The sequence below is a fragment of the Humulus lupulus genome, chromosome 7 (genome assembly GCF_963169125.1).
Source record: "Humulus lupulus chromosome 7, drHumLupu1.1, whole genome shotgun sequence".
NCBI classification, from domain to species: domain Eukaryota; kingdom Viridiplantae; phylum Streptophyta; class Magnoliopsida; order Rosales; family Cannabaceae; genus Humulus; species Humulus lupulus.
Window position 1 is genome coordinate 114,754,302 of NC_084799.1, and position 17,784 is coordinate 114,772,085.

Here is a 17,784-nt window from a genome sequence, read left to right on the forward strand (position 1 = left end):
TGGAGCAGGTTATAGAATGGTAAACACTTGTCGGTTGATTTGGAAATGAACCGATTAAGGGCTGCCACCCTTCCTGTTAGACTTTGGATGTCTTTTCGCGACCGGGGTGATGGCATTTCGAGTAGCAACTTGATTTTATCGGGGTTCGCCTCTATTCCTCTGGTGTTGACTATGAAACCCATAAATTTTCCTGACGCAACCCCGAAGGTACATTTTTGGGGATTCAGCCTCATACCGTACTATCTTAAAATCTTAAAACATTCCTTCAGATCGGGGACATGGTTATCGGTAGTTTTTTACTTGACCAACATGTCGTCAACATACACTTCTATGTTTTTCCCGATCTGATTAGCAAACATCCTGTTAACCAATCTCTGATATGTAGCTCCTGCATTCTTCAGCCCGAAGGGCATGACCTTGTAACAATAAACATTAGTTGGGGTTAGGGATGCACATGGGGACGGGGCGGTGCGGGGAATGCATTCCCCGTCCCCGTCCCCGACCCCTATTATTTTCCCCCGGCCCCGCCCCGTCCCCACACATTCCCCGGCGGGGAACGGGGCGGGGAATCCCCGTCGGTAATGAACACTATAACGGGGACCCGTTTATTAAAAAAGTTGGATAACACAAATAATTTTTTATATTTTCGAAATTAAAAAATATTTGTAAACACCAAATTAAAACAACATAAAACTAAATTCTTCATTCCATAATTGATAGTCATATAGATAAGTTCCAAAATTAAAAACTTTGCAATGATAAACTTAAAATCAATAAACATAAACTTAAAGACCATAAACATAAACTTGAAGTCCAAACAAACACACAAACTTAATAAATTGTAATAACATCTTCATCTTCAACTTTGAAAACTAATAGTCATCACCACCATTCAAGAGCCTTCTTTCTTCAAGAATCAAAATCCACAAAACTTGGACCCTAAAAGAAAATTTTCAATTATAAGTAAAAATATATTTTAAAGAAAAAAAATAATAATATAAACAAAAAAAAATAATTAATGCTAAACTTACCGCTTCATCATCTTCAACATCATCAAAGAATGTACTATGTGAAATCTCATTTTGTGATGCATCTAAAAAATTCAACAAGAAATCTGATTATAGAAATCTGGATGATTCAAAAAGAATTATATATGTATATTACTAATACTATCCATGTTTCAAAGAGATAATCTCCAATATACAGCTTTCACCAATTTTGTTTTTCTTTTTTGACCAAAGTGGAATTTTACCACGTTTCAATAAAAGGAATGTACATATATATATTTATGGATAAAAAAATTGCATTACTGGTTGTTGTCATCAAAGAAAAAAAATAAAATATGTCATTTTATAAGCTCTTTGCTTTGGGTATAAAAGAAAAATAAATAATAAGAGTAATTTATAATAAACATACCTAGTTTCTCATCCCATAACCAATCTTGAGTACATACTAATGCCTCCAACATACTCGGGTGAAGCCTATTACGACAAGGAGTCACATGTCTTCCACTAGTACTGAAAGCAGACTCAGAAGCTACTGTAAACACTGGGATAGCCAAAACATCTCTAGCAACTTGTTGTAATGTTGGATACTTAAGACCATTTGTCTTCCACCAAGCTAAAATATCAAACTCTTCACTCCTAGGCAAAACTGCTTCCTCCAAGTAGAACTCTAACTCAGACGTGAAAGTATCCACCTTCTACTAACGAACAAGTCATAACCAGCTAAAGGATCCACATATCCATCACTATCCCCTCCAACTCCAGAAGCATTGGATAAAGGATCAGGAAGATTTTCTTTTCCATCATTTGGTTTGTATTCTTTCACCAAATCATAGCACAACATTCTAATTCGTTCAACTTCATTTTGATATTCACCAACATAAATTTTAGGAAAATAATACTCAATCAATTTCATCTTAAACCTTGGATCCATAACAGTTGCTATGGCTAATATGCCATGAATGGAAGTCCAATACTGCTCAAATTTATCCATCATATTTGATGCCATTATCCTAATCTCATCGTATGAAGACTTAAGACACTCCTTAAGCAACAACCAAATATCACAAATCTTAGAGAAGAATAGATTAGTAGTAGGATATTTGGTCCCAGAAAACATCTCAGTGACATGGTAAAACAACTTCAGTTTCTCACACATAACTTTTGCCAAAAGCCAATCTCGCTCACTAGGTTCTTTTTTGTAATTTTTCTCAGTGTGTATTAAGCGACTGAACACATCTTTATAAACAATGGCACTAGTAAGCATCAAATAAGTAGAATTCCACCTAGTCTTACAATCAAGCACTAGCTTTTTATTGCTTGCACATGATAATCCTTTCTTAGCCTCTTCAAACTTTTCAACTCTTTTTGGAGTACCAGTCCAAAAAACTACACTCTCACGTATAGTTTCTATGGCACCTTGAATTGCTCCTAATCCTTGTTGGACAATCAAGTTCAAGATATGAGCAGAACATTTCATATGAACTAATTCACCTTTCATTAGTAAAGAAGCATTTCTCAATTTTTCTTTCATTTGATCCATCATGGCAATATTCACAGTACAGTTATCTCAAGTAAGAGTAGACAACTTACGTTCAAGAGACCATTCAACCAAACACTCCATCAACACTTTTGCTAATAACTTAGCAGTATGAGGGGCAGGCACATATATAAACCTAAATGCATATAATAAAAAGTAATTAATTAGCACACACTCATATTAAATATACACATAAAATACAAAATATTATACAAATTATCTTATTACCTGATAATTCGATTGTGCAAATTCCATGAATCATCAATATAATGTGCAGTCACCACCATATACCCTCTCTTTTGATTATTTGATGTCCACATGTCAGTTGTGATTGCAACTCTACTACAATTGTCACTAATTGAGTTCTTTGTCTTGGTCTTCTCATTCTCATATATCTTCAATATATCCCTCCTAATAGTACTTCGAGATACATTCTTGAAAAATGGCTGAAGAGAGTTGACAAAATCTCTAAATCCATGATGTTCAACCATATTGAGTGGATACTCATGCAAAACAATCATTTTAGCAAGTTTGTGTCTTGAACACTCTTGATCAAAGTTGTGAGCAGCTAGTGAAGTACTTCCATCCTTCTTCTTACTTGGATTTAAGATTGATTGTTTTATATCTCGATGCTTCCTAAGAGGACATATGTTAAAATGATCACGCAAATGTGTTGTTCCATTTTTGCTTGATCCTCCTAATATTTTTTTACAATAGTTGCAAATAGCTTTGTCAACTCCATTAATTTTTTGCTTCTTGAAATGATTCCAAACAAAGGAAGTCAGTTTTCTCTTTGTCTCAGTTTTCTCGCTATCAACATTTGATTGGGTTGCTGTCATTGATTCATCATTTTTTGGAGATGAAGGAATTGATGAATCAAGGTCAATAGGTCCTGTGGGTATTATTCCTTCATTTTGTCCATATGTTGATGGAGTGTCTTCTTTTGGACTTCCAATCTCAGTCATTTTTTCCTATAAAAATTCAAAGTATACACTTTTAAACATATAAAATTAATTACGAAAACTTAAAAAGATGTACATTTATATTCACATACACTATATTATTTGCATATACAGATAAACTAGAATACTCCAATAAAAAGTGTGTCAAGTGTGTCATATACGTCTATGTAATAATATATATTAGGTTTTGTATAAAAATATAATATACATATATATATCAGGTTTTGCATATCAATTCATTATCTAGCTTATAATATATTTATTAAATAAATTATTTAATAGCAATATGCAATTTTCTAGGCTCATATAGTCATATGACAATCTTTCTAGACTTACCCTCATCCACAAAAGTACAAAACCTATATGAGTATATATAAAAATTCATTCTTTTTGTTGATTATGTATAAAATTACGTGGTCAAAACTTCATGCACACATACATATAAGATGAATAGTAGTTACTTGCCAATAAATAAATAAATAAACAAATTCTTTTTCAAGTATATAATTTATCAATGTCTATATTATTGAGCATTGTATATTGACCGTAAAAGATAAAAAGCTCTGTTTTTATCATTAAATAATATACATAAACAGAGTACCTTATACAATAATAATACTAATAGTTTAATACTTACCATTCTAGTCAATGAATAATCTCCTTTGTCTACTCCTCCTTATTGATGCAGCCACGAGTTGTTAAGAAATATAGTGCTTCCTACTCTGTTTAAGACTCACGATCACGAGGACTCACACAACTCACAAGTTATGAACAGGTTGTTGTTTTACAGAAAAAATATAATGTAGTTGGACTAAAGATTGGAGAGTGGACTAGATAGAAAGGCTAATATCAAATATATATGAAATAATTATTTAGGGTTAGTCTCTGAAGTGCACTCTTCAAAAAGACTTTTCATATTCATATAAAACAGTTAGCAATAGCATAATCAGTGGAGTGGCTGGAGTCCATCCATATTATATAACAGCTAGAGTATTTAATATATAGGAAATAGTGTAATTTGAATTAATGCATTAATTGTTATAAAACCATAAATTTAATGCATTAAACGATATATCAAAGAGGAAATTAGCTTAATTATAATTAATATTATATATATAGAAATAGAGTTATACCGTTATACATACTACATATAATTCCTAATACTATATATATATACATAATCGGGGACAAAATGGGGCGGGGAGTACTATCCCCGACTCCGCCCCGTCCCCGAATCGGGTAAAGAATATTAGCCCCGTCCCCGCCCCGATCCCCGCCAAGCCGGGGAATCCCCGCCCCATTAGGGGCGGATCCCCGCGGGTCCCCGTCCCCGTGGAGCTTTTGTGCATCCCTAGTTGGGGTCATGAAGCTAGTGTGTTCCTGGTCCGCAGGATTCATGGAGATATGGTTATAGCCCTAGTATGATCCATGAAGGACATAAGCTCGTGCCCCGCAGTGGCATCTACCAGTTGGTCAATTCTTGGCAAGGGGAAGCAATCTTTGGGGCAAGCTTTATTCAGGTTGGAAAAGTCGATGCAGGTCCGCCATTTCCCGTTGGGCTTCGGGACCAAAACAGGATTGGCGACCCAGACCGGGTATTTTTCCACGCGAATAAAGCCGCACCTTAAGAGTCGAGCTACCTCCTCTTCTAAGGCCTCAGCTCGGGTTATGCCCAGGCACCTTTGTTTCTGGGACTTCGCAGGCACGTTTTTGTCCAAGTTGAGGGTGTGCATGATGATGCTTGGGCTGATCCCCTATCGTGTCTTCATGAGACCAGGCGAACACATCTAGATTCTCTTGTAGAAATCTCAGCAGCTTCGCCTTTCTCTCATTACACAGGTTTTTCCCGAGCTTCACCACCTTCGAGGGGTCTTTCAGATCGATGTTCAACTCTTCGAGTTCTTCGATGGCCTGGAGCTTGGATCTATCTTCGCCTATCCTGGGGTCGATATCATCATTCAAGGTGATACCTTCCCCATTGGCTTCCTGAGGTTTTTCTATCTCAGGAATAGGTCCTACTTCCTGAGATTCCTCATGTCCGCTTTGAATGGTCATCGTCCGCTGCCCGGGTTGTGATTTTCCCTTCATGGAAATGCTATAGCATTCCCTAGCAGCGAGCTGATCACCTCAGACCGTACATATCCCCGTAGAGGAGGGGAATTTGACTGCGAGATGGCGGATAGAAGTTATGGCCTCAAATGCCATCAACGTAGGTCGGCCTAGAATAACGTTGTATGCGGTGGGACAATCGATAACCACGAACTCAAGGAGCTTAGAGACAGTTCGGGGCCTCTCTCCTAAGGTTATTACTAGCTCGATTGTTCCTATCGCTGCCGACCCTTCCTCGGAAAATCCATACAGCATCATGGAGGTGCCCTTCAGCTCGGTGACAGACAATCTCATTTTCTCCAGCATAGACCGGAACAACAGGTTCACCGAACTCCCATTATCGACTAGTATCCTCCTAACTCTCCGGTTGGCGAGCTGGGCGGTTATGACTAGAGGATCGTTATGGGGGAACTGGATGTGACCAGCATCCTCCTCGGTAAAAATGATTGGTTGCCTCTCCAATCATTATTGTTTGGGTAGGTGCTGCTCCGGGATGAATTCCACTCCGTTATGAGCCTTCAACTCATTGACATATCCCTTCTGGGCACCTCTGCTCGTGCCGCCCAAATGGGGGCCTCCAGAGATTGTGGATATCTCTCCTCCTATTACAGGAGGAGGGGTATCCTGACTTATCCGGGGCCCGGGCTGATTTACCGAAGCTTCCGGGGCTGGCTGACTAGCAGGAACCCATTTCCGCGCATACTGAGCCAAAGGTCCGGCTCTAATGAGTGCCTCGATCTCATCCTTCAAATGCCTACAATCGTCAATGTTGTGGCCAATGTCGTTGTGGAATCGACAGAACTTGGAAGGGTCCCTCTTAGCCTTCTGGTGCTTCAAAGGCTCCGGCTTTTTCCAGGGGAGGCGGGCAGAGTTTGCTAGGAAAATGTGCTCCATAGTGTTTGTGAGCTCGATATAAGCCGCGTAGACTGGCTTAAACTTGTCCACGGGCTTGTTCTTCTTCGGACCGTGCTGGCCGCACTCGCCGCCCCCCTTTCTCTTGCCTCCACCCCCTTGGTTATTTTGGGCAACAGTTTGAGTCGTTTTCACGACATCCATTTCCACTCCAACGGGCTGATCAAGGGTTTGGCTGGTTCCCGCGATCGATGCTCGTGCCTCTTCCAGGTTTATCCATTCCTGGGCCTTGTTCAGGAATTCATCCACGGTGCTGACACCTCTTCTCTGTATTTCTTTCCATAGCCTGCCTCCAACGAGGATTCCCGTCCTCAAGGCCATAAGCTTGGAACTATCATCCGCATCCCTGGCTCGAGCCGCGACATTTGTGAACCTACTCAGGTAAGTTTTCAAAGGTTCCTCGGGTTATTGCTTCACGTTCGCCAGGGTGTCAGCTTTGACGCGGGCATCTTGAGAAGCTCGGAATGCCCTCTTGAAGTTGACAGAAAAATTCTTCCACAAGCTGATGGAATGCTTTTTACATTGCTTGAGCCACTGCCTAGCTGGCCCAGTTAAGGTGGAAGGGAATATCAAACACCTCAGCTCGGGGCCAATATTATGGGCCATCATCGTGGTATTAAACATACCCAAATGATCCGACGGGTCTCCGTCTCCATCGAATTTAGACAGGTGGGGCATTCGGAAACCCGGCGAGTACGTTGTGGCTGCTATGTTGGAGGCAAAAAGCTCGAGTTCGTCCCCCGAGTCATACTCGTCCTTCTCCTTTTCTGACAAAAGCTTCTTCATTAGCTCCTCCATCTGAGCTAAACATTCTAGGGTATGGTCCTTAATCCCTTGGTTGTTTTGGGGCTGTTCAACAGCTCTAGTTCCATTGTTCGCGTTAGGCGGGTTATTGTCCCTCAAGCTTGAGCTTGGTTAGGTGGGACATTCCCACTGTCACATACTTCAAAAAGACCATCCTCTCATCTAGCATGACTTCCATTTCTGGCCGGATTCCCCCTCTGCGAGTTGAGGCAATCTCGAAGGTCGGCCCTCGAGGTGGCCCAAGGGCTTTGCACCGAACTTAAGCGATTATGCAGGTCTCCACCAGATTTGCCACTTCGGTGGCTCTCGGTCCAGTAGCTCTCGTTGGAAAAGCTTGGAGCCTGCTGCTGGGGGCGAGGATCCGGGACCTCCCCGCGTGCTCGGTTGCGATGGGAAGGATTGGCGGGAGGAGGATTTCTTCTGCTGCTCCCGTGTGTCGGAATGTCTCGAACTGGACAGGGAGGAGATGGGTATCTTATCGGCGACGGGGGATGCCTAACTGGCGACACGATCATAGTCCCATCCGGGTGGATCAAATTAGCTCGCGGCCGTTCTACTCTACCATCTCCAGCATCCTGTGCCCCGCGGTCTGACCTCGGCACGAGAGGGCTGGCCGGAGCAGGTTTTCTGCGCGAGCCTTCCCCAGATCTCCTCCGCGAGCTGCCACGAGCCCTTTTGGGCGCGTTCGACGGTGGAATCAAGCTAGGAGTCGAGGTTCTGACTGATCGACTGAATTGCTGATTGGTCCTGGGAAACTCCTCAAACATAGCTTCTTGGTTATGGTGTGACATGGGTGCAGAAATCGGGGTTGAGGTTCTGACCGATCGACTAGGTCTGGGCCGATTATCCCCGCGGGACTTTCGAGTCCCACTTTGCCTCTTTCCGACGTTAACGTTGGTTGTAAGAGGGGGTAGCCAGGCCAAGACTTCTTCGATTTGCTTACTTGCTCTGGATAGTTGACCCCTCAACTGTATGTTCTCCATCTCTATCGCCGTCAGGAAACCCAGGTTCGGATTTGGCGGTCGGGGCGCCGAACTCCCGGTGTCGTCCTAGCCCATCGACTGCTTTCCCGATTGCTGCTGGACTTCGGGATTTGGTTCGTCGGATATGGCGCCATGGTGGGCCTTCTGCCCATCATGTTGATCCGCCTCATTACCATGCCTCGAACGAGTAACCACCATGATTAGGTTTTTGTGATAGCACCAATCTAAATCCTCTCAATGAAAGCACCAAACTGTTGACGCGGTTCTTCACCAACAGGTAATTATACGAATAAATATGATGGATTAGTGCAAATTGGTGAACCGTAATATGAAAATAATTATATTATGGATTTGAGAAACTAATAGCATGGGAAGATGGTCACTCCTTTCTTTTTAGGTGGTTCGAAGGTTAAAATCCCTCTAGTCCACCAGTCGATATTATTGATATCTCTTGGCTATTTATTACAGAGTGTTTCTTTACAAAAATATGCCAACCCCATGCTCTACCCAAGGTCTTGGTATTTATAGGAAGAAGATATCTGGGTTGGCAACGGGGTCATCCCATGATCTCTTTACCCTTCACGTCATCTCTGTGACACTGATGATTAATTCCTAAACTTTGCAGTGAAGCGTGGTCTTATCAATAGGTAAGGAGGGATAATGGGTCGCATGACCCAAATCAGGCGTGGGATGTCTGAACACGCACGTTTATACTGCGTGTCCAAGAATTCAGGAATAGAATAGACACGTGATGTCTGATATATGCACCTTTATATTGCGTGGTTGACTTTACAAGGATTCGGGTGTCAGATCTCTGCCGCATCACGAGCTCAATGTGGTGCCAGCTCGTGACACTCATACTGCTGACACGATGCCTCTGAGTAGCAGTTAACTCTCTAATCAGCTCGGGCCGGACAGATAATTATAATTATTGGGAAATTCTGAAATTTTATTCTAGGGGTTTGAAAAAGAATCTTACCGGTAGAACTCTTGTGTATTCCCAATCCGTGAATAGTTTTCGATGCGATTTTTTTATAATCGTATATTATGTACATCCTGCAAATTTTTATAAAATTCAGAATAATTTATAGTGCTGAAAATTAGGTTTAAATATGTTTTTCACATGCATAAAAAAATTAGCACGAATGCAACAACTTATTTTGAACTTAGTTTTCGCAACCGTAAATTATTCAAAATTTTCTAAAAATATGTAAGATGCTCTAAATAATTATAATATACACAATTATAAAAAAAAAATCACACCGAAAACTATTTACGACTCTAAACACAAGAGCACCATATCTTTTTGAAGCCCGAATGTAGAATCTCCCTATTTTATTATCATTGCTGCGTCTTAAGCAACGACCCCAATTTGCTCGGGTGACAACACAGAAAAGCATTAGCATCTCATTCTCCTCGCTTCTACTTCGGACGCGCTTCACAAAACCTTTTACTATATTTAGGATCCACTCCCCCTAAATCTGATATTTTAAATATTACCCCATCTCTTCAACAATATTTTCAAATTCAACCCAACCTTCAAAGCCTAATTACTCAGCTAAAAAAAGTAGGGCACCATTCGCCACGCCACACCTCCTCCCCATCCCGCAATCGTCTCCCATTTTCAACCAAACTAGGGTTTCGAGTCCTGGCGTCTATGTACCCCCAATTTCGGTTCCTGCGTTAACGGAATTAGGGTTCTATTTTCCACCATCCCTTTTCTTTTTCTTTCGTTGCTTTCAAATTTATATCTTGGGGAATCTTCATTTCTTGCGGTGTCAGGGTTGGAAATTAGGTGTCGCATTAGGGTTTTTTATATTCCAATTTCCATCAGCAACACGTCTACCTTGCCTCCGTATGTAAGGTGCGGTTTTGATGAGTAATTTTTTTTTTAATTATATCGTTGTCAGTCGTGCTTGATGGCGTCTGATTTGTTTATTCTTAGACGCGTCCTTTTATGAAATTTCGCCATAGATTTTCAATTTTGACGTTATACAATATTATATTGATCCTAGTTTCTTAGGGTTTGGTACAATTTTATATTTTTAATACATTTTTTCCTTTCAATAATTCGGTGACTTGTGTACGTAATACAGGACAAGGTCAGCGTATTGTTGGTTGGAGGGTTCTTGGATTTGTGCCTGAGTTGGACGACCTTAATTGGATTCATCGAAATGCTGGGTTTGAATAGAAATGGGTTTAGCCATACGAGCTCTTTTTTCCATTTGGCTGAATGGCATCCACTGGAATAGCAAAGCTCATTTGGGCTCGAGGCCCCTTCTCCCTTTGTAAAATCAGGTTTTGATTTCTTGGTCATTTGGATAATGTTTAAACACGCATTTTACGTTGAAGAATCTAGAAACGTGTGATATCTTATTGTCGTAATTGCAGTTTTTGATGGACTTTTTAAGGATGATTACTTCATTTGTTTGAAGTAGTGGATTTTTTTATTGGGATTTTAAGAGAAATTACTTTTGTGCTCTTTTACAGGTTTTTGGATTAAAGTATTTTGTATTTGGGAGTTCTAATTACTAACCGCCGAAAGCACCAAGTTTCTCATGTTGAGTAAGAGTTGTTCTATTGCTAAAATGATGGGTTGCTGTAGTTGTTTTGGTTTCACCAGAAAGCGTAAACCAGTCAGGCCTTCTTCTGGCTTCAATAGTCGCCTTTCACAAGAGTTATTATTGGACGGAGATATGGAAGACGACGATGATTGTTCATATAATGGCGATTTAATTAGCAGTGACCATTGTGAAGAGAATGAGCCACAAAACCGCACCAAACGTTCTGAAGATATCCTGCTCTTAAGGGCAGAGAATGGAATGTTCTGCAGGCAATGCCCTGTCAAGGAAACCCATAAACTTGTTAGAGCAGAGGTAAATGAAATTCAATTGCTACAATTACATTCCTCGGGGCTCTAGATTATTACTGCAAAAGTTGCGATAGGATGCAGTGCTTATTTTTAAGTATGCGACAATTATATTTAGTGGAATACTTTGGTGAGTAAGTTTTGTATTGTGTTTAAGGAATAACTCTCTATGCACAACAGTATGTTGAGGTTGCTCAATTTCACTTACAATGCGCAGACTACTAGTCGCTTGGTTGAGAGCCGGGATTAACTTTAACTAATATTTTCACTTGGTTAGTTCATCGTGTGTCTTAATTAGTGACACATAGTATACTACTGTTGCCTTGGCTGTGTCGTGAAAGTGTGGATCTTTAGGTGCTTATTTATGTTTCCTTTGGACTTGCATGCAATATTGGTTATCCCTTGGCCCCTCAGGACTTCATCTTTGAGTGATAATATCTTATATTTTTTTAAACAATCTCCAGGACGAAAATGGGAATAAGACGGTCAATGAATATGTTCGCGAGTGCAAGATTGGTTCTGGTAGCTACGGGAAAGTGGTAAGCATAGAATGCTCACATCTTTTGGCTGTATTTCATCCTTCTTCTTAATAAGATCTTTAACATGTTCTGGCCTTCAAATGCTGCAGGTTCTTTATAGAAGTCGTGTGGATGGAAAGCACTACGCAATCAAGGTATATTTCTTTGTCTTGATATACGGACAAACCTCCTTCCTTCAGGCTTTCATGTGCTGCAACTAAACTTTTTTTTTCCTCCTGTATGAAGGCCTTTCATAAGTCTCATTTGTTGAAGCTACGAGTTGCACCATCAGAGACAGCTATGACTGATGTTTATCGAGAGGTAAGAACTCTTGTCTTACTCTTGTGCTTTATGCTCTTTCTCCCAGCTAGTGGTTCATTGCTTAAGAAAACCTTGGGGAACAACTTTTGCAATCTATTAGTGAGCGATTTTGCATTCCTTATTTCTGCAGAGCTCTTACATGTATCTAATTTTCTATTGATTTATATACTAGACTACGCAAGGACATAAATTTTTTGAAAAAATATATCTGGAGATTAAACTATTTCTTTTAATGTTGCATGGACAAAGGATTGGCAGGGCATTTTGAATAGCGGAATGCTTGTTTTTATCATTTTTTTCTTGTAATATCTTTGGTGGATGGGGGCTCATAAATTCATAAAGTTGGGTGACTACTAACTAAGTGATATTTATCCTTTTTTACAGGTCCAAATCATGAAGATGCTGAACCATCCTAATATAGTTAATCTTGTCGAAGTCATTGATGATCCGGAAACAGATCACTTTTATATGGGTAATTTTCTACCTTCAGTAGTATGTTAAAATATATTGGACTATTTGCTTTTTATGCGACAAGCTTTTTCTAAAATTGATCTTCTACAAGGTGCCCTTTGGTTAACTTTTTTTTTTCTTAATTTTTTTCTCCCAGTTCTCGAGTATGTTGAAGGCAAATGGGTTTGTGAGGGTTCCGATCCACCAGGTGGCTTAGGAGAAAGTACTGCTAGGAAGTATTTGCGGGATATAGTTTCGGGGCTAATGTACCTTCATGATCATGTATGAACGGCTACTACTCTGCTACCTATTGTGATTGAATGAATCTCATCTCTTTATATTTTTGTCTGCATTCTTCGTTATGCCCTTTCTCTGTTTATTATGTATAACTTGTGGGATGGGTTGATGGGTATAAAATATATTACTTCTGGGCCAGCATTCTTTCTTTCTCAACCAATTAGGTTGCTTAACATTTTGTATTCGTACAAGTTCTGGACCCAACACATCACATGTGGTTTATTGACATGGACATATTATTTTAACAATTTCAAAATACTGTGTTTTCCTTCGGATGATGAGGTGTTGCACTATATTCATATGTCCAAAGCTGTTTGAATATCTTGATACTGTGGATTCTCTTAGATAGATTGGGATAAATGACATTTTATGACATTTGGAATTTGGAGTACCAATAATGTGTCCCGTGTGCTTCTTTAATATGAGCTCTTACTTCTAATCATATGAAGTGATCACTTGGTATTGATGCTGTGGCTCTTGTTTTTCTTTGAAACAGAAAATAGTTCATGGTGATATTAAACCTGATAATTTGCTGGTTACTCGTCATGGTACAGTGAAGATAGGAGACTTCAGTGTTAGCCAAGTTTTTGAGGTAATTAGGCTGTTGAGATCTTTGCCGCTAATTTAGACGTATTTTCATGCATTAATTTGTCTTTTAAAAAAAATTCAGGCATAATTTTTTATACCATACGAATGTCCAGTTGATCATCAAGTTCATATGGATATTCTTCACTCAAAAGAAAATTGGATATTTTGAACTTGCATGTTTTTTATTCTTAATGGACTACATTGCCTAGGATGTCATCTTCTTGCATTTTTTAAAAGGGCAATGTATTATTCTTATTGCAGGATGATAACGATGAGCTCCGACGATCTCCTGGGACTCCTGTTTTTACTGCACCAGAATGTTGTCTAGGTCAGGATTATTTATTTATTTATTTAGTTGTCTTGGGAAGAATTAATTCCCAATTTAGACATATGCTTAAGTAGTAGCATTTGTAAGTCTGTCAAATCCTTGCTAGAGAAAATTTGAAATCAAAATAAAATCCAATGATGGATCATGCCACTGAAGTTCAAATTTAAACTCAATGTGAACATATATTGTACATACAAAATATTATCTAGAAAGCCAAATTGTTTATGTTAATCATTATATACGGTGCTATCTCTGGATTTGATTCAGGATTTATTCAGTTAGTGGAATTGAGTGTTGGAATTTGACTGAATTTAATTAACACATTTCTATCCAGGTCATTTGGACTAGAACTTTTGGGGTAAACTGATTCTAATTGGGAATTGTTAGTTGATTTTATTAAGTCATTTAGATAGATGAGGTAGTGTCATTCCCAGTTTAGTTAAAAGCGATAGCTGCTGTGGTATGTGGATTTACTTGGCCTCTGTTTATACATAGGTGTGACATATAGAGGGAGAGCAGCAGACACATGGGCCGTGGGTATCACCTTATATTGTATGATATTGGGACAATACCCATTTCTTGGAGAGACACTGCAAGATACATATGAGAAGGTATGTTTCAGACACCACTGCTGATCTGACTTGTATGCTTAGCTCTGTGCTTCCTGACATCTGTTAATACATTATGTTCTCATTTTCAGATTGTTAATAACCCTTTAGTACTTCCGGATAATATGAACCCAGAATTGAGGAATTTAATAGAAGGGATTCTTTGCAAAGGTTTGTGAGATTTTTCTTAGTCAAAGTTGCACAAGCTGAGTAGTTTAGTATTCCATTGTTGGTTGTTGTGGCTAGTTTTATAAATATCTTGAAATTTCTTGTGCAGACCCAATGCAAAGGTTGACTCTGGAAGCTGTTGCAGAGCATACTTGGGTTATTGGAGACCATGGACCGATTCCTCAGTACTTGTGTTGGTGCAAACGAAAGAGACCGCAAGAAGAATTTGATGGGAACAAAGATGATATAGTAGCATAACCCATACTGACTAAATTGTTTAGGTTGGATTTGTCTGTACAGGTCATACTTCTATTTATTTACTTTTCTTTATTTGAGACTTACAATCATGGTCCAGCAAGGGAGAGTAAAATCATGACGATAAGTAGTCTTAGCAAACGTGGTGTGCGTGTGTCTTGGATTTGTAGTTTTTGTTTTTCAATTTTTCTTGGTTTTCAATTGCGCCTTTGGTGTTCTTCTGTCATGATTTGATGAGGAGGAAAGGTTATTCCTTTTTTGACACTATCGCGGCCCTTGTAACACATCTTAATATGGTTTCTGAGCTTAACATATCAATGAAAGTTTCAATCATTGTTTTATATAAACACAGTTTTACACGTCTTCTTTAGTGTTTCTTCATATGGTATCCACTTCGATCTCTTTGGCATAGCCTTAAGCTTCCTCTCTATTCTTATATTTCCTTTTTTTAAACATTGTTTGGAACAAAGTTAAGGTATCTTGTATGTGGGTTATATTTCATTTGCCCTCTTCATTTTTTTAGCTGTGCTACTTTGCCTAGGAGTCCCTATCTAGGATAATTTTGCAGCAGAACCAACCAGAAACCCCTATTGACACTAGGGGTGGCAATTTGAGTAATGACATGATGACACGACACAATTAAGTAAGGTAAATACGAGCACGACACGTTTAATAATCGTGTTGTGTTCGTGTTTGAGTTTGAGTTTTTGACACGTTTAATAATTGTGCCGTGTTCGTGTTTAACTTAATCGTGTTGTGTCATAATCGTGTTGACCCATTTAATAATCGAGTCAGACATGATAATATGAATAATTTGTATAGGTTTTATGATTTTTTTTCATATAGTTATGATTAATCGTGTTATAATTGTGTTATCGTGTCGTGTTGACCTGTTTAATAATCGTGTCGTATTCGTATTTTTGACACGTTAATAATTGTGTCGTGTTCGTGTTTACCTTAATCGTGTCGTGTCATAATCATGTTGACACGAATCTGACACTTGTACACGAAGTGCTAGTCCTAATTGATACTTAGAAAAAAAGTGTAGTTTTGTTGAGCTCTAATAAGTGATTATTGATCTGTAATTTTGATTTTATTTGATATTTTTTAAAATGTATGGAAAGCCTTAGCCGTGCAATTAAAGTAATAGACCTAATTAATTATGGACAAAGTTAATCGATGCTTTTGTTTTGCTTTTTTACCATAGGGCAGCGGCCACAAAAGATTTGGGCATTTTGGGGTCTACTTTTATTTATGGAAAAGCAATTAAAAACGTTCTCAAAGTCTTTATCAGGCAGAACAACATGTGCATTTGGTTAGAATATGATAATGCCTATGGAAAATGACTAAAAACAATATAGCCTATTTTTAGTAAAAGTTATGGAAATGGAATTTGTTGGGTTATAATGCGGTCAGATTACATTTGCCATAAATTTTACTCATTGAGGACCTCTTCTTTCTGCTATTTGCATCATCTTTCTCTATTTTAAGCATAATTGCATGTGGCACTACTATCTCTGTTTGCTAATTCTAATTTAATACTAGGGTACTACTACTGGCTGATATTGCAACATTTTTTCGTTTAATATATATATTTATATTAGTTGGTGAAGGCAGGCATAGATACAGACTAAATTAAATCCCAACCCCCATGCATTTGCTCAAAACATAAACATCCAACAAATTTTACCTAAGGTGGTATTTTTTTTTAAGTCTCTTAAATATATAACAAAAATTTAAAGAAGGGTGGTTTTAATGTTTTATAAAGCTTATAATTTCGTGTTAATTAATAATCATATGGAATGGAATGGAATCTTATCACGTGATAGCCTTAAATTGTAGAGAGAAGACTTATTTATTTACTTATTTGAAGGAAGAAAAAGCTTTAATTTAAAAGATAATACACTAATAGTTATTAGATGCCCTTTTTGTGCCAATAAAATGTCATTGTTACTCGAGCACTAAAATAGTTTTATTAGACTTTCTTTGAATTGACACTTTGACAGACATATCATGACACACACGCCTAAGCAAATTCAGTTTGAACAAAGAAATAATAATTAATATGTTGGAGAAGAGTACATTATAGCCAATCTTGAATGTTGAGTTTTCTTTCAATTTTGTAAAATATGCAGAGCTTTATCACACTCAGTGTGTCTTTTGATAAGATTATATTAAATAAATCTAACTACTGATAGGTGGTGCTTATGAAACAAAATAATAGTTTTTTTTACTATATTTTTATATGTATAAAAATTAAAAAGTAATTATGGGGACCACCTTTTGACATTTTTTTTTGGGTATTAGGTGGCAAGAGAATAGTGTATTAGAGAGTTGTGGCGCCCGCCCATGCACAGCTATTGCAGAACCTAAAATCACCCACTTGGATTTTCTGACAGAACTTGCACTCACTTATATGTATCAAATTCCTACTTCTTTCCTTACCATATTTACACCCTTTTATGTTACTTACTCTTTATCCAAAAATAAATAAAATAAATCAATAATTACCTATAACTTTATAATAAAATAAAAAGAGTAACGTTTAGCGAAATGACCAAATTTTGGACCTTTTAATTAAAAAGTACATTATTTAACTACCATAACAAAAAAACTAATTCATTAGTTGAACTCAACATTATCACTATTTTTTATATATAAAAAAATATATATTACTACTTTTCGCGAGAGAAGATACATTTTTTGACTTTTTACTACCGAAAATCTACTTTAATTATTCCATAAATAAATATACAGTAGAATGCCTCTTTAACGATATGATATGTTGGTGTTTTTATAATAGTGATTGATGCACTATATTTGTCGTAGTTTTTGGCACGTGAAGAAATTATAATATAATTATTTTATATGATAGTGTACTTTATAGTTTCAGTAATAATCCTACTTATTTTCAGAAAATTCCAAACAATATACAATATCAAACATTAGATTTCAAAATAATTAGTTGTACGTAGATAAAAATGAGACATACGTGCAACTTCTTATTTTAGCAATATTTTCGTAACCGCAAATTATTCACAATTTCCCAAAATCAGATAGATACTTAC

The 17,784-nt window shown here is 38.0% G+C and overlaps 3 protein-coding genes across 3 annotated transcripts; 1 reads left to right on the plus strand and 2 right to left on the minus strand.

The window, feature by feature from the left end:
* Positions 1 to 420: 420 nt before the first annotated feature.
* Positions 421 to 3,356, minus strand: LOC133789861 (zinc finger BED domain-containing protein RICESLEEPER 2-like). Its single transcript, XM_062227560.1, has 4 exons — positions 2,773 to 3,356; positions 1,417 to 2,680; positions 1,032 to 1,093; positions 421 to 939 (listed from the first exon to the last, which is right to left on the minus strand). The coding sequence occupies exon 2, from the start codon at positions 2,548 to 2,550 to the stop codon at positions 1,675 to 1,677; it is 876 nt and encodes a 291-aa protein (XP_062083544.1). The 5' UTR covers positions 2,551 to 2,680; positions 2,773 to 3,356; the 3' UTR covers positions 421 to 939; positions 1,032 to 1,093; positions 1,417 to 1,674.
* LOC133792096 (zinc finger BED domain-containing protein RICESLEEPER 3-like) lies at positions 2,575 to 3,509 on the minus strand. Its single transcript, XM_062230005.1, has 2 exons — positions 2,773 to 3,509; positions 2,575 to 2,680 (listed from the first exon to the last, which is right to left on the minus strand). Exons 1-2 carry the CDS (start codon positions 3,507 to 3,509, stop codon positions 2,575 to 2,577), a joined length of 843 nt encoding a protein of 280 aa, XP_062085989.1.
* A 6,291-nt stretch (positions 3,510 to 9,800) lies between these two features.
* LOC133788557 (serine/threonine-protein kinase GRIK2) lies at positions 9,801 to 15,063 on the plus strand. The gene is made up of 13 exons (XM_062226078.1): positions 9,801 to 10,178; positions 10,411 to 10,612; positions 10,805 to 11,190; positions 11,648 to 11,722; positions 11,812 to 11,856; positions 11,948 to 12,022; positions 12,407 to 12,494; positions 12,630 to 12,754; positions 13,266 to 13,361; positions 13,619 to 13,685; positions 14,181 to 14,296; positions 14,386 to 14,464; positions 14,571 to 15,063. Exons 3-13 carry the CDS (start codon positions 10,873 to 10,875, stop codon positions 14,717 to 14,719), a joined length of 1,233 nt encoding a protein of 410 aa, XP_062082062.1. The 5' UTR covers positions 9,801 to 10,178; positions 10,411 to 10,612; positions 10,805 to 10,872; the 3' UTR covers positions 14,720 to 15,063.
* The last annotated feature ends 2,721 nt before the right edge of the window (positions 15,064 to 17,784 follow it).

Bases quoted from the DNA above. Each gene is read 5' to 3' on its own strand.
- LOC133789861 (XM_062227560.1), bottom strand. From the start codon at position 2,550: ATGATGGATCAAATGAAAGAAAAATTGAGAAATGCTTCTTTACTAATG.
- LOC133792096 (XM_062230005.1), bottom strand. From the start codon at position 3,509: ATGACTGAGATTGGAAGTCCAAAAGAAGACACTCCATCAACATATGGA. The intron at 2,681-2,772 runs GTAATAAGATAA...ATATGCATTTAG, and splicing joins TTGCACAATCGAATTATCAG to GTTTATATATGTGCCTGCCC.
- LOC133788557 (XM_062226078.1), top strand. From the start codon at position 10,873: ATGTTGAGTAAGAGTTGTTCTATTGCTAAAATGATGGGTTGCTGTAGT. The intron at 14,297-14,385 runs GTATGTTTCAGA...TCTCATTTTCAG, and splicing joins TGCAAGATACATATGAGAAG to ATTGTTAATAACCCTTTAGT. The intron at 14,465-14,570 runs GTTTGTGAGATT...TTTCTTGTGCAG, and splicing joins AGAAGGGATTCTTTGCAAAG to ACCCAATGCAAAGGTTGACT.